This window comes from Hipposideros armiger, unplaced genomic scaffold (assembly GCF_001890085.2).
Source record: "Hipposideros armiger isolate ML-2016 unplaced genomic scaffold, ASM189008v1 scaffold_29, whole genome shotgun sequence".
NCBI classification, from domain to species: domain Eukaryota; kingdom Metazoa; phylum Chordata; class Mammalia; order Chiroptera; family Hipposideridae; genus Hipposideros; species Hipposideros armiger.
In genome coordinates, this window is record NW_017731379.1 from 5,904,119 (window position 1) to 5,925,369 (window position 21,251).

General features: G+C 39.8%; 1 protein-coding gene across 1 annotated transcript in view; it reads right to left on the reverse strand.

The window, feature by feature from the left end:
- The window catches only part of ACACA (acetyl-CoA carboxylase alpha), a 368,135-nt gene that overhangs the window by 121,474 nt on the left and 225,410 nt on the right, over window positions 1–21,251 (reverse strand). The window contains exons 28-34 of the mRNA XM_019636609.1: window positions 20,581–20,694; window positions 19,594–19,683; window positions 17,391–17,509; window positions 6,554–6,577; window positions 3,752–3,895; window positions 2,868–2,964; window positions 1,820–1,927 (exon numbers count right to left, since the gene is read on the reverse strand). Coding sequence (XP_019492154.1) covers window positions 1,820–1,927; window positions 2,868–2,964; window positions 3,752–3,895; window positions 6,554–6,577; window positions 17,391–17,509; window positions 19,594–19,683; window positions 20,581–20,694 — 696 coding nt within the window. The remainder of the gene's footprint in view (window positions 1–1,819; window positions 1,928–2,867; window positions 2,965–3,751; window positions 3,896–6,553; window positions 6,578–17,390; window positions 17,510–19,593; window positions 19,684–20,580; window positions 20,695–21,251) is intronic.

Here is a 21,251-nt window from a genome sequence, read left to right on the forward strand (position 1 = left end):
TGCTGGCTACACACAGTAGCTTATGGCAGCCCACTGCAGCAGGGGCTGCAGCCTACACTGTCGCCGGAGACTCATGGCAGCCCAGCTCCAGGTTGAGCTGTTGTTCAGCATCTTAGCTGTAGAGGGCAGTGTCACTGGCCCTCATATGTGGGATCTGAACTGAGTCCTCTGGCGTCCCAAGCCAGCTCTTAACCAACGCACCACTCGGCTGGCCCAAAATGTATTCTTTACTAAAGCACCTAGATTTGTGCCCTCTAGAGGTGGTGTCAAAATCTTAAATGCTGATTTTTGTTCTATCATCTACCAGCTGGTGATCAGAGGCCTTAATTGATCTCTCTGAGCTTGAGCTTTTCCCCATGTGTACAAATGGAATAATTCATGACTAATCAAATCACATGGGTTTGTGGTTAAGGTGCAAATAAAAAAATTTACACAGAAGTTCTTTATAAATAAAAAGTATTATTACTAATAAATGTATGCTGACCAATTAGAAATCAAGGGAAAAAATACATTTTAGTTACTACTCAGAAGTCCTCATAGAAGAGGTGAAATTTGAAACAGTTTTTAAAATAAGCAAGATTTACAGAGAGAGAGAGAGAGAGAGAGAGAGAGAGAGAGAGAGAGAGAGAGAGAGAGAGAGAGAAAGAGATTGATTGACTCCTGGGGAGGAGCAGTAGTAGCGATAAAGACACAAAGACAGGTCTTTTCATGGAATAGCAAAGGCTAGATTGTTGGCCTTCGTTAATAGGCTGGTGTTAAATATCAAGTTAAGGAGGCATCCTCAAGGTAACAGAATCATTGTTAAGTGGGAGAATAACTTGGTAAGGTGGGCATTTTGGACATTTAATTTTGTGGTGGTGAACAAAATGAAAACTATCTGGAGGGGGAGAGTGAAGGAAGATAAGTAGATCACAAATAAACCTACTGCAGTGTCTGTCTCAGATGTGTAGTGAGTAAGGGTTTAAACTAGAAAGATGGTGGTGGCATTTAAAAAACTGAAAAGGAAGGAAGGAAGGGAGGGAGGAAGGGAGGGAGAAAATGAGATACTGCAAAGAAAAAATGAACAGACCTTGATGACTGAGCAGATACAAATAAACACGTACAGATTGTGTGTGGGTAGAGTAGTAAAATCATGGAATGGCAAGGAAAGGGAGGAAGTCAATGATTTCTGAATGACTGGGGGGAGTCAGAAGAGGTCAAAGAAAATGATGGAAATTTAGGTTTAACCTACGGAGTCAATACGAGATATCCAAATGACACAAAACTCAAACGAGGATGGAAATATAACTGATATTTTCAAAGGAAGGGAGGGAAGGACACAGAAGAAACCTGAAGGGAGTGTGGACCTAGACATGTGGAGTTAAGCCACCAGAGGAAAATATTCAGCAGGTGACTGAAAGATCAAGGCTGGAGCTCTGGGAAAGATTTAGGACCACACGTCCATTCCTTAAAATATATATATATATTTTTTTAGCTGAGCCATCCTGCTGCCTGTTGGCAGCTCAGCTCGGGCCGGGACTCAAACCGCTGTTGCTCAGAGCTCATACTCTTGAGCGAGCTCTTAACCAACTGAGCCACTCGGCCGGCCTTCTTTAAAACATTTTAAATAGTGGAGGTCTGTATTTCTTAACTTAAAAATATATGCATTATATACTATTAAATCATGTTGGAATATTACCCCTACAGGCAGAATTATATAAAAGACATAGCTATTATTAGTGACAGGCCTTAAAAGTAGCAACTGACAAAAGAATAGGCATGATACACAGCCAGCAGGAAAGGGGACATTTACCAGTTTCCACCCAATGTGAGGGCTTACCTTTTCCTGGGTAAACTCTCTGAACATGGCTGCCAGCCTGTCATCCTCAATATCACCGTCAGTCTTGATAGCCACATTCAGAATGTGAATTGGTTCATCCCTAGGGACCTGCAACCCAAGAACGCAAGACAAAGAAATCAGGAGGCTGTCTAATACAGAGAAAAGTATAGTACTTGGCAGAATACCTAAAAAAGAGATATGCCCCACAGGACATTTTGGTTTGCCCACTGGTACGAATAAGCAAATTGCAACCGCTACCCCATATCCATGATGGAGATTAAATAAAGCAGAACATCTAATTTTTAAAAGATAAGGCAGCGAAGGCATTAACTAGAGGTGACCCCAAATCTTGACTTGACATGAACTTGAAGACTGCTATGTCTCAACTTTTTCACCAGTAAAATGGGAATGAAATCAACGGCCATATCTCTTCACAGAATGTGAAGAAAAATGATTGAAAGAAGCCATCTGAACATATTCCCAGATAATATATTTCCTAACAATTTATCATACAGTGGAAGTTTTAAACCACAGGAAAATAACCTGGTAGGGGAAGAAAAATAGAACAATTTGTTTACTGAGAAATGAAAAGAAGAGATTAATAAAAGGACAAAGTTTTAAACAAAATGCCTATTTTTTCTGCTATTTAAAGTCTACCATTCCCTGAAGACTACAATAGCACCACTGTGCAAATATACAAGCCATCACTGAGTAAGAATTAAAGCAACCAAAGCTGAAATCTTTGGAACAACATGCAGAGACCCAGAGGTGGCTGCAATAAATACAGCTGAGCTTATCCTACACAATGGATTCCAAGAATATAGGTTTCCTTCCTTTCTTTCTCTCTTCCTTTTCTTTTTTAGGTTAGAATTTATATTCTACCTATTTCCAAAAACACTTTGATGGGGCACATTAAATTTAATAGTATAAAGTAGGGTAAAAAGATGAACTCTTCCCTATACTATTCAAAAGTCAGAAAGATAGTCTATACATAGTACAAGTCCTGTATTTGAAGGAGCGAAGCCGTCTCCCAAAAGGGACACCATACCTTGTCTTCATCATATAGAGACGTGTGACCTGCCTCAGGGAATGTGGGGCTTTGGGGTGGGGAATCACAGAAGCAGCCCATCACTTCATCAAAGATCCTGAAAAATGCCAGAGAAACACCCATCAGGAAAATCCAAGTGGCAGAAAACCTACGTGGCTGGTAACTAATACTGCCATTGCCAGCTCAGTCTAAAAGAATAATCTATCCTACCCTGTGCTCAGTAGGCACTGAATAGAATCACCAGTGGCTAGAGATGACATGCAAAATTTCACCAAGTGGCAGAAATTAGGAGGATGGATTGTTTAAACTTTAATAAACCATATATATTTTTTCGGTTTAAAAAAGAATGATCTAAAGCTCTTTTGTTATTGTTGTTGTTGTTTTTTTATATGTAAGATATGAGCACTGCTGTCATCATCGGTCTTGAAGTAACAGAAAGACCCTGGGACTGGAGCAGTGACAGACCAATGTAATTACCCCTCCCCCTAGGGTAATGCATCAGTATACATCAAGAGATAGATGCTGAATGCATTTAATCAAAAGATGTATTGTCTCTGGTGGGGCTCACTCTAGTGTTGTGTTTAATTTCTCCTGACATTTCACTCATCACAGAGCAGACAGCTTCTTCTGTTCACTCCTAAGGAAAAGATGATTTTGTTTGTTTCCTTTTTTTCTGACCAGGCTCACAGAACAAGTAGAGGCTTGTAGAGTCTGAATGAGAGAAACGGAAGGACATACACCTCTTGGAGGGCGTATACAGCAAGGGCTATATCTCCTTAGCTAGCTCATAGCTCTCCTGGGAACCTTTATTCATTTGGCAGAAATTTGAGACTGACAAACACACATAGCTCCCCTTACACAGACACAGTTCCGCGGTGTCTTACCTGACGAAATCTTCAAAAGTTCGAAAAGAGACCATTCCACCCATCCGCTGACATGGTGGAGTGAAGGAGTTGTCCAATAGCACGTCGCTGACGCTAGCTACATGAGTCATGCCATAGTGGTTGAGGTTGGAGGAGAAGGACATTCTAAATGGTAATTCAATCAAGTGCATTAGACAAGTAGGGTAGGAGCAAGGACTGGGCGAGTAACAATAGGGAAAAGGAGCTGGGAGGAAACCCTGAAGTAGGGTCAGGTTGCAGAGCAGATTTGGTTTTTTTACCCACAATGGATAAGACTGTCTTGCTAGAATCACATTAACCTTTTCATTTGAAGTCCCCCGACCCCGCACACACACAGGCTATATTTTTATCACCCCCAAATTTCTTCAAATACAAATCTAAGGACTGTCAGGAATTTCGTGCCAGTTTTAATATAATGACGTTATGGCACATCTAATGAATGAACAGCACATAGGGGTTAAAAACCATCCTGCATCTTCCCCTTCCCTCACACATTCCCCATTTTAAAAGGAAGTAAGCGAGCCAAGTGAATTGTAACTAGGCAACACTTAAGGCATTTTTCTCTAGGAACTGTAGCAGATTAAGTATTCACAGATAGACATACGCATGTACAATAACATCCCTAAGTCACTTGGAATGGTTTAGTAAATCATTATAGAAAACATTATTTATCATACAGAAACAAGTGACTGTCTATAAAAGAAACTTTGCTGAGGTATTTACTTTTTTCTTTAATGGGCTGATAGAAATAGCAGTTTATAAGGGTTATAACTCCTCCCTTTTTGAAAGAGAGACATTTTCAACCCCAAATTTCCGTTTTAATATGTAAACACTTCTATACCAGAGTAAACATGTCTTCATCAAAAGCCCTTAATAAATCCCAGCAAGATACAAAAGGGCAGAGCATGGGTCTCACAGTATGTGTAAGCATGACAAACAGGTGCTAAATGGAGATGCTCGAAGAGAACTGAACTGATTTGTTCAATCTGAAAGCATAATGAACCTGTAGACTCCTTGATGCACCTCAGCAGTATGTACTGATAAGTCATACTGTAAAGAGTTTCTGAATGCCCAATTGGGGCAGCCTGTTAGGAAGGACCAAGCTAAAGGATGCCTCCAGGACTCGCCTGACATGTTACCGGCACACTGATCTGAAGCAAGTTCAGAGCAAGGTCATGGCATCTGAACTTTGGGGGAGCGGCCCCCAAATCTCCTTACTTGTACCACCTGCAGTGTTGCAGGGGGAAGACAGCCAGCAATGTGGACTTGAGATCTGGGTACATACTGAACTCCACTGCAAATGGTAATTATGAAAGGCAATGGAATTTTTTATAGGATGAAAGTGCTGCTCACACAGACTATAGAGACTGACACTCCAGGATTTTATTGCTTTGGCAAGTGATGACTATGAAAAAGGTACTTCATCTTTTGACAGTGCTGGGGAATAGAAAGGCAGAGTGGGAGAGGAAACCATTGATCCCATGAATGAAACAAGCAAACAAATGAAACACACATCAAGCAAGCCTTATCCATGGTGTTCACTAGAAACTGGATTCAGAGTTGTATGAACTCAGAAACGCTATCATCCTCTTTTCTAGGATCACCAAATATATTTACTACTAAAGGAGCAAGTTTGTGAGGCATTTTATCTTTTTGACCTGCCTGGTATTAGACAGGGGAGATAAAAGGGTTCCAGATAACACTTAAAAGGAACTCCCTCTGAATAAGTTAACAGGCTATCTTTATGGCAAACATGGGGTTAAATATCTTTTTCATTCAACCGGACCCCATGGGAAATATCCACTGTTCAGCTTCCCTCAGTCCTATGTTCAGGGGCCAGGACAGCTAAAGGCAGGCAGGAATGAACCAAGCCCACTCTCCAAGGGTAGGCAAGAGGACCAAACAAAAATACTCCCTTTTCCTCTCCCCATCCAAATTGGACTCTAATATTTAAGGGGAGAGGGGCAAAATAAACATAATCCTATAAATATTTCAATGTATAATTAATCATGCGCAAGGTGCTCACCACCAACTTATTACTGCTTTAGCATTTTGTGGATTCAATCCCAGTTGGAATTGCTATCCTCTCAAACTTGCATTGTGTTGCCTTGCTTGGCTCAGAAGCAGAAAGAATGCAAAACAATAACATATCACTTGCGTTATATGGGCCTGGAAACCTCTTCCCAGGGCTCCACACATCCAAGCTTAAATATACTTTTCCAGGGTAAATCTTATTACATAGGTCTGAAATAAAGCTTGACTTTCATATCATTATAACACTTTAGAAAAATAGCTAACACACTGATAAAACATGAGATCAGCTATTTCTGCATTTGCATTCCTCTAAAAGGAGAAACACATTCGAGAAACTAAAAATTGAAAAAATTAGGAACAATGTGCCAGAATAAAAATAACCTTAAGGGTTTCTCCTCTGAAAGCCCCCAACTAGACACATAACTTAGCAAAAAAAAAAAAAAAAGATGTTTACAGCAAAGCTGCACTTCAGGCAGACAACTCCCCTATCATAAACAGCTAGATGGGAGTTTTCCATGCTGAGGCTTTTCAAGTATTGCTTTTTGAACAGCTGAAGAAAAGCTGAAAACATGTTTTCCAAGCAGAAAGAATAACTTAGTCCATCCAAAGGGGAGCTCAGGACTTCCCAGCAGAAGATAAACACATTAGCTTGTCAAGTGCAGTGCTATTTTTTCCCTGATTTCACTATTCCCAGTTATACAAAAAAAAAAAAGGTGCTTTTAATTGGAAAAGAAACTAAACATACGGTACCTGTTTAGCGTGGGGATGTTCCCCCTGCAATTAAACAACCACAGTTAGTTACTGATAGGTTAGTAAAAGCTAGAATAAAAGAATTGTCAGGGCAGATACAGACCAGTTGTGAGGAGCTCCATGTTGGCAGCTCTGGCATTCAGCAGACATAATTAAGTGCTCATTACCCTTCAACCCCTAGGGTGCCTCCAAAGAGGCATGCCTCCTGACCTACCTCACCACAGCAGCTGTTGATGGAAAGGTCGAAATATATTTACCATGGATTTTTTTTTATAGCTCTATTACAAAAAAAAATAATAATGCAGAGTAGTGATAAAACACAGGCTCGTGAAAGTTAATTTAAGCTAGATGATATGGTATGTTACCATAAGCTGCAACACAAAATGCAATTCTTGACAAGATTCTTAGAGAATCTTCTTTCTTATTCATTATTTTACTAAAAATGTAATAAGGAGGTCCAGAGAAGTTGATTCCATAGCCCCTTCTACCTTAATTGCTTTTGTTGAACATGGGTTGAACCGACAAACTCCCTCCAAAGAAAAGAAGCCAGTGAATTCCCAGCTGCCTTTTCTAAGTCTCTTTAACCACGCTCTTCCTCCCGTAAACCTGGGTGGGGTAACTGTGATGGTGGAGGAAAGGAGGGTACCCTGCACTACAGGAGCTTAAAAGAACTGAAAATCACGCAGGAATGTAAAGATAAATGATTCTATGACTAGAGTGGCATAATATGTTAAAATTAATTAATTAACACTTTTTAAATTAATTGAGTTTAGGGTAATAATGACTTTTTTTAAATTGCTGTAAGGTTAAAAACTCTAGGCCCCTCATAAATAAAACCTTACTTAAACTTGGCTAGCCTGAGATTTTCCTGATAAAGAATGTGCCAAAATCATGAAAGAAAGACCAGGGTAATTATGGAAACTGCAAAGCAATCTCCGGCATTCTCTTTGGTCTTTTTTTTTTTTCCCTTAATTTGATATCATTTTCTCAACTGAAAAAAAAAAAAAGAATAGATCCCCTTATTTTCAATGTTTATAAGGGCAACGTTATACTTACCACCCACAATTTAGGAGTACTGTAAGGGGGTTGATTGGATGATATCTTAACCTTCTAACATTCTTTTATCAGCATTTAATCATTGTTGGGGTTTTCTGGCACACAGGACTTAATGGGCAGAACATAGTGGGTGGTGCTGATGATATGTGGGAAGGAGGAGAGAGGGAGGAAAATGATGCACTTTCCATGGCAGTGAAAGGAGCAGAATAGACTGAGCTGGCCATATAAATAAAAAGCTGTGACATATCACTGCACACAAACTGTATACCTCGTGTGATTTGTGAGTAGCAATGCTCTCTGCATCAAACCTGTATCACAGTGAATTCATAAGGCAGCAAGAGCAGCCTCCGAGTGCAGAAACCTGCACCTCTGCTGTCTGGATTCTTTCAGCCTCTCAGGGAAACGGGTTTCATTTTTACAAGAGAGCCTTAGTTATAACGCACTCATCAACAAACAAAAAATATGCACAGGTTCTAAGGCAGAGGGAGGTGAAACTAAGAAAACTAAATGTAGATGCTAGAAAGAATATAGGAAAGTCTTCCTTTTCAGATATGAAGGAGTCTAAAGAAAGGGGTCACCTGTACAGCCCCTTACCATGAAACTCGGTTCAGAGAGAAGAACCCTAGAACCAAAGCAATCTTGGGCTCCATCTATCTGGTTTCTAGAATTCAGAAACCAGTATAATCTCCCTCAACTGTTAACCAATTTCTTAAACTAATAAAATGGTCTCGCTGCTTCTGTAGCTACACTCTAATCCCTTAGAGAGTCTTCACAGGATGAGGGTCAAGTTTCAGTAGAAAAGGGCCTGAATTGAAAAGAACACCACCAACAAAAAGCCAGCCTTTCTCTATCAGCAATTCTCAAGCTCTCATAGGGAGCCCCCTGCTGCTTTGTTACAGAAATTGTGCACCATCTACACAGTATGGGGTAAGAACAAAAACTTCCAACATCTCCAGTTTTTAAAGGAATGGCCCCAAATCAATCATGTAAGAGGTAAGTTTAGAGGCAGCTCTTCCTTTTTGGTACAATCAGAATCTGTGGGCTGTAGGGGAGATGAGCAGGGAAGGAAGGATAAATTCTCTATTACCAGGTAAATACTTAGCCATGTCCATACTGATCATTTATATATTTTGTCACTCTATACAGGGGCTATTTGATCAATTTAAGACATGTGGCATGCTGCACACTACTGTGATGCACTAGAAAGCTAGATCCATGGTCTGCACAAGAATAAACCACTAAGGAAGTGGCCGTATGAGACATATATTCCATTTATGTAGCTAAAAGTAAAATCTACCACATTCCACTGCGTACACATCATGCAAAAATGGTCAAATCACTCTATCTCTGATAAGGGAATCAACTGCATTTTCAAATACATAAATGGGATATAAATTAACTTATCATAAAACATCTGCTGTTAAAAAAATTGCTCTTCAAAGCACTTATCATGACAAATCTTCATTCGCAATATTTTGATAAATATTGGAGTCATTTTTCTTCCAATAGATTACCTCCATTTTACAGATGTGATAACTGAGAAACCAAAGGGGACGCTCTCCAAGGACACTGTTCAATATGGTGTCATAAACCAGAATCTAGACCTGGCAATTTCTCATCTCAGTTTCCGAGGCTAGCATTCCACATCAATATAGAACACATTCAAAGGACAAAAGAAATTCTTTGAATTCTGAGTTTCTTGGCATTAAGTTACCTCTGATTTTATTGATCTGCCTGCCTAGAATGGCTGGAGAGCCTGCTTCAATATGAATGCAAAGTCAGAGTCGCTGCCTGCTAGCTGAACCCTCTTTATTTTAGGAACACTGACTTCTCTGGCAGTCACAAGTTCTCTCTGAGCCTTTTACCATCCCTTCCCACTGAATTTCATTTTGCTCGATTCTAGCTGGCCCTACATAAATCTTTTATCATTTAAAAATGCCTCCATTCTTTTGCTGTCTAAGAAAAAAAAAAAGGACCCTCTATGAAAATGATGGGGACTCATGCAAACAAGCAGTGGTTACATCAAGCTGTGACTGAGAGCCATCTAGGGCCCATCTTTTGAAATCAGGCAGCAAAGCAGAATCAGAAGAGGTCGGCTGAATAACCTACTAGCCATCACTAACAGCAGTACCATAGGAGAAAGAGCAATTTAACTGGCTGTGACCAGTGGTGGTCTCCTTGTGTGACTATATGTTGGCAGGAGAATCCAAATCAAGAGCTGTAAAACACATCTGAACCATGTATTTCTACTGGCCTCTCCCCCGCCACCTCCTTGCAGTTCAGATGCTCTGATTCCACGGCAGAGCTTTTAGTCTACAATAAAATGCTCATCGATTCATTCATTTGCGGCCCCTTCTTTGCTCGGCTAGATTTTGCTCTTTCTGAAATAAGCATGCCAACAGAGCTACTGCATTTTACTGTTGCCTGCTGCATAATTAGCTACAAACCCACCACACCAAACTACAAGGATTTACAGGTGCCTTGGATCCTGCTTTGCGTTCCCCCTGGAATCAGTCAGTCTTCTTTGACAAGAAGGGACCTTGGGCTACCCTAATGATATATGGAGAGTTTTAAACTTGACTCTCCAATCTTACGAGGCTAGAGTGCCAAGATAACACAGCAGAGACTAGAAGCTGAGCCATGGGTACCAGAAAGCACTTTGGTAAGCACTTAAACCTGCTGAGAACCTTCTCTTCTCCCAGATGCTTGCATCTTATCAGCAGACTACCCTAAATGAAGGAAGCAAGCACTGTGGGGTTTTATTTATTTATAGCTTATTCTGGCCTGCAAACTACAACCAAGTGCTCCAGCTGCTAAAAAATGCTACAAGTTGGGTGACTTTTGAGCATCTCAGTGTGATCCAAAGAACGGTCTAATCTCTGGGTGTCAAAGATTATCAGAATTCTCAAGACTGGCAGCAGGCTGCTGATTAGTCACATGGAAGGCTTCTGATTTCTGCACTCCCTCACAACCATCTCCATGAAAAGAAGGCCCAGAGGCCACCCACTCCAGCTAAATATTGAAAGTGCCAAGCAGCCAAAACTCAGTCATGACCGAGACCTGAGCTAACAGGGGACAACACAGCCGACCTCTTCTGGATGTGAGACACGAAAACAGAAAAGTGCTTGAATTAAAACATAACAAAGAAGGCCAAACTCACAAGGAACAAAGAGCAGAGAAGATGCAACACAACTCAACTAAAGCATGGATTTCCACCTAAGAAATAGGTGGAAATGAACACCAATAGGTCCTCACCCATTACCTACAGATAGAAACATACAACAAAATATTCTTCTATCTGCTGCATCAATTTTGATGCTTCTTATTTGAATCACAGATAAAAGTTTAAAAAACTGAACCATGTTTGTTAATGTGTATTATTTGTGAAAATCATTTGGAGTTTTAAATTTCATACTCCCAGACTGTCATAACGCACAGCCATCTGCATAGCCACAGAGTGTATGGGGTAATATACTTTACATGTTTGTATAAATATAGCTACATTTTAGAAGAGCAATACATAGGATGACTAAAGAACTTGCTTCCAGATTATTCTGAGTTACTTAATATGCCCAAAGCTAAGTGAAATCCTGAATGTCAAGTAATTCGATGAAGTGTCCAGAATAAAGATATTCAGAATGATGCTTTAGTGTAACAAGCTTTTCCATCACTAGCACCAGTGAGTGATAAACTAGGGTTTCAGAATGGAACAGAAGAAATACACATGTACACACCTTGGGCTCTAAACCCTGAGCCTAACTGGAAGAAGAAAGAGAAAAAGGAATGCTGAATAATATAGTTTGAGCTCCAGGATTAATCCATGTAAAATACCGGTGGAAGTCCCTAAAAAGTGGGCTGATGGAATCTTAGACAAGAGAATTAAGTCCTAAAAATATGGATAATAATAAAATGTTCTCAGTGCAGACTAGCTGCCCAGACTATTCCTGTACCAAGAAAATGACTAGAGAAACTCATTAACTTCTCCTCTAAAAACATTTGCTAACTGGCTACAAGTCACCTTAAAAAAAAAAAAAAAACAGCAAAAATCCCCTCCCCTCAAAAAAATTCACATACAGTAGAGCATAGCCTTTAAATGCTAAGAAGATAAGGAAACACACACACACACACACACACACACACACACACGTCACATATATATCGGTTTCCTACTACGCTTAAGTCAGAAAAACCTCTGTAGCTGCTGCTATTTGAGCAAAGGGGATTTAAGAAGAAAAGGGTATATTTATACTAGGTGCTTCCCTGAGTGAATCTCTAATAACTAGATCCTCTGGCGAATAACACCTGGGATGACAAACAAGCTGTAACTACAGTTCCCAGAAAAAATGTGGAAGTCTTGGGTAGAAGATCAAGATAACATACCTTGACTGAAGCCTACCTAGCAAGGAGGAGGATGCAGAAAGTCATTGAGATTAGAAATAGTTTTCAATTAGCAATAATCGCTCCTCGGATAAACCTCATTGGCTACGATACTGCCACTGTGTAAAGCCTGAGATTAGAAATAAACTGTTTAATCATCTGCTTTTCTTTTTGAAATACTGAGAGGAGTGCTAGAAAAAAAAAAAACACAGTTGAATTACACTGAAAAAGTGTAACTAAATGTCAAGCATAAGTTTCAGTCAAGCAAAATGAATAAGCGCTAGAGGTGTGTTGTACAACATTGTACTTGCAGTCAACAATGTTATATACTTAAAGTTTTGTTAAAAGGGTAGATCTCATGTTGTATTCTTTCCACAGTAAAATAAAAAACTTTAAAAGTATTTAGAAATTTTTCAATCAGTACAAAAATCCTAGGATGAATTTAAACAAAAATAAAAAGGCACCAAACATGTTGGCTATGACAATGTGTGCTTAAAAAAATCAAAATGTCCTGATGGGGGTTGGCCGAGTGGCGCGTTGGTTAAGAGCTGGCTTGGGACACCAGAGGGCCCCAGTTCGGATCCCACATATGAGGGCCAGTGACACTGCCCTCTACAGCTAAGATGCTGAACAACAGCTCAACCTGGAGCTGGGCTGCCATGAGTCGCCAGCCATGTAGGCAGCAGCCCCTGCTGCAGTGGGTTGCCATGGGATACCGTGTGTAGCCAGCAGCCTGCATCAGCAGCCGTCCAGAAGCCCGTGACTGATCGGCCTCGCCCGGGAAGAGCGCAATGATGGTGCCAACGTGGGCCAGTGAAGCAACGTCCTCCACAACTAGACTGAAGAACAAAACGACAGCAACTTGTCTGTTCCCATCCCCCAATCCCCCAATAAAAATCTTAAAAAAAAAAGTCCTGATGGGACACAGGTCTTCAACCAAGACAGTATTTAAGACATCTTCCTGAAAAAAATACTCTGCTGTCATCAGTTTGCAGACAGAGAGCCATGTTTCGTCCTAACCCACAAGGGCTAAATCACTAATGAGAAACAAACTGCAGGAATGGAATTCCACCAAGTGACCCCATACACAACAGGAGGCTATGGTCTTGCTTTGATAATATACCTTAGAAAGATACTCATTTCTAAGGACTTGCTGGACACATTTAGTCTACTTAGAAGGAATGCCTGGCTAGGAATGTGAAGAACAAGTGCCAGGAAAGAAAATGCGAAAAATTGATAAACAATGTATCTGTTTTCTCCCCCAAGAATTTTTGGTTTGTGAACCCCAATTGGGAAAAAAATATTATAAAATTCTCTTTTGCATTGATAAGCAGAATATGTATATTCATCTGCCTGTTTTCTGTTCTCATTGAATAATTCTTTTTAAATCTCATAGCAGAATATCTACAGTATCAGGTGTGGTTTATTCCTGTAACTACTAAGAACAAGCCACATAAGAATAAGAGTTATTTTTTTGTTTTTGTTTTTAATGCCTCCTAGGGGCACTACCATTGACATCTAATTAATTTTTGGTCTAGAGGTGAGCTGTTCATGTGGCTAGGAAGGCTTGAAGTATGGCTAGTCTGTATTGAGATGTGCTGTAAGTATATAATACACTCTAAATTTCAAAGACTTAGTATGAAGAATGAATATATCTCATTAATAATTTTTTATTACATATTACAATGGCATTTTGGATATAATGGGTTAAACAAAATATTGTCAAAAGTAATTTTATCTGTTTCTTATTACCTTTTTAAATGTGACAAACTTTAGAAAATTTAAAATTACATATGTGGCTTGCATTATACCATAGTCCTCCTTTATCTGCAGTTTCACTTTCCACGGTTTCACTTGCCCATGGTCAATCAACATTAAAAATATTAAATGGAAAATTCCAGAAATAAACAATTCCAAAGTTTTAAATTGTGTGCTGTTCTGAGTACCTCACTTCATCTCATCATGTAGGCATTGTATCATTTCATATCATCATCAGAAAAGGGCAAGTACAGTAAGATATTGAGAGACTACATTCACACAACTTTTACTACAGTGTGTTATCACTGTTCTATTTTATTAATGATTGTTGTTAATCGCTTACTGTGCCTAACTTATAAATTAAACCTTATCATAGGTATGTATGTATAGGAAAAAATAGTGTATATATATATATATATATGGTGCAGTACTATGTGCGATTTCAGGCGTCCACTGGGGGTCTGGGAACATATCCCCTGTGGTCAGGAGGAACTACTGTATTCCCACTGGACAGTACTAGTCTAGCAGTACTGATTCTCAATTGTAGTTGTTCATCAGAATTATCAGAGGAGCTTTTTCAAAAAGCGGTCCCCTGTACTTTGGTTCAAAATAAATCAGAATCTTAGGAGTCAGGACCCCAATATGTGTATTTCTACAACACTTCCTAGATAATTCTGAGAATCATTAATCTAGAGGTCAATGGACATAATCGTGTCCTTGAGCCTTACAAGACTGGGAATGGAATGGGCACTGGAAGATATTCTACAGAAATAAGTTACAGGAGACTAAGAAACAATATGCTTATTGCCTGCTTATTCAAAACAGTAAAACTGGAAAAGAATAAAAGTGCTGGAGTTAGAAAAAAAAGTTGAAACTTGGCTCAAAACTAGCTAAAACTAAAAGACCCTATAATTCTTTTGTATGGTGAGTAGGCCTATTATATAATAAAGAATTTGTGGCCTTTGTCCCTGGTTCCTGTGAGAGAAGAGAGGGAGACTCTAAATCCTTGGAATTTCTCAAGTAATAGAAGTGTCTTCATTATTCATGAGCCCCTCGGATCACACCCGAACTTATGCCAAGGTGAGCTATCTTGGGACAGGGCCTGCTCCCTAGAAAGACCAACCGTGTGACTAGAAGGTTGGGGGCTTTCAGTCAGCTGGACCTCTGGGGAGGGTAAAGGGGCTAGAGATTGAGTTTAATCATGTGACCAATGATTCAATCACGCTGTTGCAATGAAACCCTGATAAACATTCTGGACACTGAAGCTCAGTGGAACTTCTTGGTTGGTGAACATATTGATATGATGGAAGGATGACATGCCCTGATTCCCCAGGGAAAGAACAGAGAAGCTCTGTGTTCAGGACCTACCCAGACCGTACTCTGTGTGTCTCTTCATTTGGCTGGTCCTGATCTGTATCCTTTGTAATAAAACTGTGATCATAAGTATAGTGCTTTGCTGAGTTCTATGAAGTTGTTCTAATGAAATACTAATCTTGAGGGGGTCATGGGAATCCTTAAATTTGTAGCTAGTTGGTCAGAAGTGTGGTGGTCTGGAACCCCACCTGAGGCCTCATCTGATGTAGGGGCAGTTTTGTGGAGAACTGAGCCCTTAACTTGTGGCAGCTGATCTAACACGAAGTAGCTGGTGTCACAATTGAACAGCTGGTGTCAGAATACGGTACAAATCCCGAAAACTTGAATATATCATTCTATGATTAGATCTGATAATACATTTCATATTCCTAAACTAACAAAAGGACTTTACATCTAAAAAAGCATTAAAGCAATTTTTACATTTTTCTGGTTTTCAGAAGATTATTTTATCTTTCCCCTTTTATTGGCCCTTATCTTTTACCTTTACATCTCTACCAATAATAATGATAATAAATGATCATCCTGCAGTTTCTAATTTTATATACACACAACCAAGGAAGACTTTCGAGAGACTACAGAATTATAGTCCTGTCCAAGTCTGGTATTTATCCATAGGAGTGTGTATACCTCCTATGTTAGGAGGAACAAGTATACAAGTTTTGAAACCATATCAGGGATAATCAAGATTCACACACTTTAGATAGAAAGGTGAATAAGATTTCTTAACAAACTGCTAAGAAGCATTTCTCTCATTTTCCAGTCAACTATCCCTCACCAAACTGGACACATATCCTCAAATAAAAAAAAGTAGGACAGGGAGAGCAATTGAGAAAGACAAGGCGAGCGATGAGGAGGGAAGGAAATCAGAAGCAGCTCTGCAGCCTGACTACAAATCACTGTCCAAAGGGAAGAGGGAGTCGAAAGCAAGAAGAAAAGGAGAATGTCCTGAGAATTACAAAGAGCATTAAGTATAGCATGTACTTCTCTACAATTATTCAAGGAATGCAGGAAAAGAAAGATGACCGAGGGCTGAGCCCATGTGTGCCATGAGTACTTCACTGCTCGCTGAAGGACAACCATTCGTTTCTAGAAAATGAGATTCTGAAATCCATGGAGGCAAAAATGTACCGAGAGATGCTTGCTAAATCAAGGATATATGCTTTTCTCTGCCAGCCATAAGGTATTTTTGAGGTAGAGAAGTGAAAGGATCTTCTGAGACAAAGAAGAGAAGTACTTTTTCTGAAGATGCTGCAGCTCATCTGCTGACCTCTGCTGGATCAACAGTGGCATCCAGTGGCCAAAAGTCTCAGCACAGACTTCTTTGTCTTCAGGAAGGGTTTCTAATGCTTTGGGTGAAGTGGCAATTCAGAACAAAGCCATTTCTGGTGTCTATAACTAAGGATCCCCAAAGACACAGTACTTTGTAATATAAAGTGAAGAACCAAAGGCCATAAAGAAGAAATGGAGGGGGGCAGCTTAAGATTGGCTGTGGTATTTATATTTCCTGTGGTATTACTAGAAAGAATGAAAATACAAAAGGGGAATGAACATATGTGTGGGCGGAATTCCTAGATTTTCACTGCCTCAGAATAGTTGAGAAATAAATGAGCATACAAGATAAACTATTTTCATTTTAAAACCAAAGTAATACTGAAACAAATTTTCATATGTGCATTTTATTTTATTTTTTAACAGGGCTTAGGAAGGGGACGATAATGGAATTAGTACGGCTTAATTAATTTACTTGAATGTAAGTTTGCTTCTTAAGGTGATTTTTAAAAACTGATGGAGTTTCAACTGCTAAATTCAGGTGTCTGTTTTTAGGCAGATAATGAAATTGGATCAGGTATACCTTAGCCCATAGCAAACATACTGAAAAGAAAAGCATTCCACCCAAGATATTTCTATGTTCTAAATATTCACTTACACTATTAAAAAACTGATTTTCTGGCAAAGTTTTAGCAAGTAAAATGCTAGTAAATTCTAACTTAAAAAAAAGAAGAGCTATGTTTCCTCAGTGACATAACACAAGCAAAACTGAATGGAGTAATCCTAAACTTTTATCTTAATTAGGCCATGCTGTCTCTCTCCAAGTCAAGGATTCAAAAAAAGAAGCGCACCAAGAGACTCTTCTCTCATCATTTAAATTTGTTCATGTTCTGCTCTACATTTCTAGCTTTAAAAAAACATGGAATTATCATACGCATTACTCCCCTTCATTCTCCTGATAGAGCTCTGGCTGGCTCAGGTGCAGATACCAGCTCAAACTCACCTGTTTGGATGAGATGTGGGCAGCATGAACTGGAATTCCACCACGCAGGTGTTGTCCTTAAGCTGGCGGTGTTGTACACTGTTAAGTTCATAGGCAATATAAGCCCTTCGAACATACACCTGGTGAAAAAGTAATCCTCAGTAAATACACTTTAAAAACAGGAGCTAAGAGGCGCCGGCCGAGTGGCGCGATGGTTAAAAGCTGGCTTGGGACGCCAGAGGGCCCAGGTTCGGATCCCACATATGAGGGCCAGTGACACTGCCCTCTACAGCTGAGATGCTGAACAACAGCTCAACCTGGAGCTGGGCTGCTGTGAGTCGCCAGCGATGGCGTAGGCTGCAGCCCCTGTGGCAGTGGGTTGCCATGGGCTACCGTATGTAGCCAGCAGCCAGCGTGAGCGGCCAGCAGCCGCAGTGAGCGGCCGTCCAGAAGCCGGCGACTGATCTGCCTCACCCGGGAAGAGCGCAATGATGGTGCCAACTTGGGCCAGTGAAGCAACGTCCTCCACAACTAGACTGAAGAACAAAACGACAGCAACTTGTCTGTTCCCCTTCCCCCAATTCCCCAGCACTGTTCCCATCCCCCCAATTCCCCAATAAAAATCTTAAAAAAAACACAAAAAACAGGAGCTAAGAGACGGTTAGCCCAGGAAAAAAGACAGTCTTGAAAAGAAGTATCTAATGCAAAAATAGGGAATCTGTGGTGACCGAAGTCCCAAGGCTCTATACAAAAATACTTGCTTTAATTAATAAAGCTGGAATTTTGAAACTATACCCATGACTATAAAGGGAAACAAAACTAGCCTGCCTCTGCTGGACGCCTGTAGGGGTGCCATAAACCTTGCACACCAACCTAAACTCAGGAAAAGGTTTGATCTTTAGCAAAAGAGAGCATATAGAACCATGACTATTAACTCATTAAGCATGATCATTTCAACAGAATATAAAAGCAAGCAGTGAGAAAAATGAAAGGTGCTGATTTTGGGCCACTTGAGAAGTGAAGATAGAAATAACTGCAGTACAGGTCAACCCTTTTAACTATGTCTTGTACTTTTATCTCGTTTTGTTTTGTGTTCCCATTGTCCCAAATCAGTTTTAGATTATGTCTCTCCCTCCAACACCAGGCAAAAGCAGTAAGGCACAATTTGACATACAATATCTCAAACACACTAACTTGACTCAAGAGTTAAAAGAAACAGCAACAGGCTACATCTCAGCAAAAACCATCAGTCCAGCCTTATGTACTTCACAGCCAATTTGCCATGCACATAAAATGCTACGTGGGATTCTATCAGCATGTGAGGTGTAAAGGAGACTGCTCATTAAATGACATGAAAGCACTGTAAAATACTCAGATATTTTTAAAATTTGATCTTTACTGAGTATGATATACTCTACCCACAGAATACAAATAACGAGTAACTCAAAAGAGCTCGCAACAGACTATAGTGATGTCATAGCACGTAAAATCATCTAAAACAATCCTTTTCCCTCATCTTAAAAAAACATGTCCTTGGCAATTTTACAGCAGCAATTTTTGTGCCTAATGAAGTAGTGTGCCGTAGTGCAAACAGAAAAGTCTGTGAGTTAGATTGACCTGGGTGCGAAGGCAAACTCTCCCACTTATTATCTATGTGCATTTGGACAAGTCACTTAACCTCTCAGAGTCTCACTTTCTTCTTACTTCATGAAGTAATTGTAGGATTAAATGAGAAAAATAAAGTCAAGCACTGAAAACGCAGTTCATTAAATGTTACTACTTTTTTTCTCATGATGAAATATTTCATAAGAGATGTTTGGCAATTCAGAATATAACTAAAATCCATGTTATTTGGCCCAAATCACAAAATGGAACATGTTCTGATCAGTCAGATCAGTAATACCCACTTGGGGTGTTACAGGGAATCCTAATTCATTATGAAATGAAAGAATCAAATATACCTGGAAAGTAGAGACTACTGAAAAATGCTGGCAGTTATTTTCCTGTGACTGGAAACCAGAAGCTGGTGGTTAGCTCAGCTGAAACACTTGGGTAAAGCCAGACCACAGTTCAGCATTAGTTTCAGAGGAAAAGAAGATGCTACTCTTAAGAACCAACCTTAAGGCCAAAGAAAAAGGATTGATGCGATAGCCAAATGGACAGAAGAAATCAGCTAGAAATCAAGAAAAAGGTTACATCATGTGACGTTACTATGGAAACTTACCTCCAGAGCTGCCATCCTCACCACCTGGTTGCTGTGATAGAAGAAGTTGGGTAGGACATCAAAAATAGATGTTTCGGACAAGATGAGTTTCTGGAAGGTACAATGTGAACCATTACATCCAAAAGAGAACAATTTCAATTTGAAATTAGGATTTGAAGCATCTAGTGAAACTTAAGAATTTTGTCTATGAATGTCATGCATGAATTTACCTTCTCTGTGCCTCAGCTTCCTCAAGCTACTCAATGAGGAAAATAATACATATCCTCATAGGGCTTTTATGAGCATTAGAAGATTTAATATATGTATAATTCTTGGAATAATGCATTAACAATGCATTAATTATATGTTAATATAAGTGTTTATGACTAGTATTATCATCCTTTCTAACATTTATCTGTACTCAACTTCCTAAATATTGTCTCAATATTCCACTATGGTAAGCCACAGACTTGAGCCCCAATGAAACCTTCTATTTCAACTATGAACCAAAAAAACAAAACATCCTTCTCCCTAATCTAGGTTCCCCAGAAGGAAATCTGACAGAAAGCCTGAAGATCCCCTTAGCTAGCTGTAACAACTGTCCTTTTTTCCAGATCCACAAACAGAAAGTCATTCCTGAGAAAATGATGCTTAAAAAATAACAGTCCGGGTCCCTCCAATTAGTGAAACTAGCCAATACTCTTTTATAAAATTGGTTCTCTATAAAGCTTAATTGTAAGCATTAAAATAAAATTAAAGCACAAGAGGTAAAGACTTCAATAGAACACGTCTATCAAGGCAAGGCCAATTTGATTTTTTAAGCTAAACCACAATTCTAACAGCATTTTTAACGAAAAAAAAATATTCATAAGTATAAATCATTTTAGAAAGTCAAGGTATAAAACTTCATTACACAGAGAATCAAAATTGATTGATTACTTAATTAAACTGTGCGTGGGAATAAAGAGAACAAGTGTGCAGAGAGGTAGGAAAGGGTTGTAAGTGTACCTGCAGGTTCTCAATGCAAAACTGATGTCCGTACATGTCAATGGCTGATAGGAAGATAGACTCTACTTGATTATGGCGAAGCTCATATGATGGCAAATGGGAGGCAATAAGAACCTAGAGTGAGAGCAAAATAAGAGGCGTAAGTTCCTAAGGGGGTGATTATTCTAGGCTCCTATTAGGCAACTCTGATACAAAAGCAATAAATATAAATCTGTAAGTGCAGGCATCAAAGATAAAACAGAGACCAAGTAAAACAACTTCTAGGTCCTGTAACATAAAGCCAATGCCACCAAATACTGCATCTCAGTTGACTCTCCCCATGATTTGCGTTGTGGGCGATTTCCCATGGGGGGAAGGGGGAAGGGAGAGAAAACAGCTTCAATCAAGTTCCATCAGTGCATGTGATTTACTACTGCAAAGCTGCTAGTCCTGGGGACTGCTTGACTAGCTGTTAATTGGGAATCAGGTCTGGCAGGGAGCAGCTGTGGGGAAGGAGGATGCAGCCGAGCTGGCTAGCCTTTTGCAACTCTCAAGTAGAAGCAAGACCAGGGAAAGCGGCCCTGACAGCCCCAGGTACTCAGTATCAAGGTCTGGATGTAACACCAACGCATGTGAGGGGCAGGGAGCGTGGAAGCACCGTCACAAACAAGCGGGGACACGGCAGGACCTGA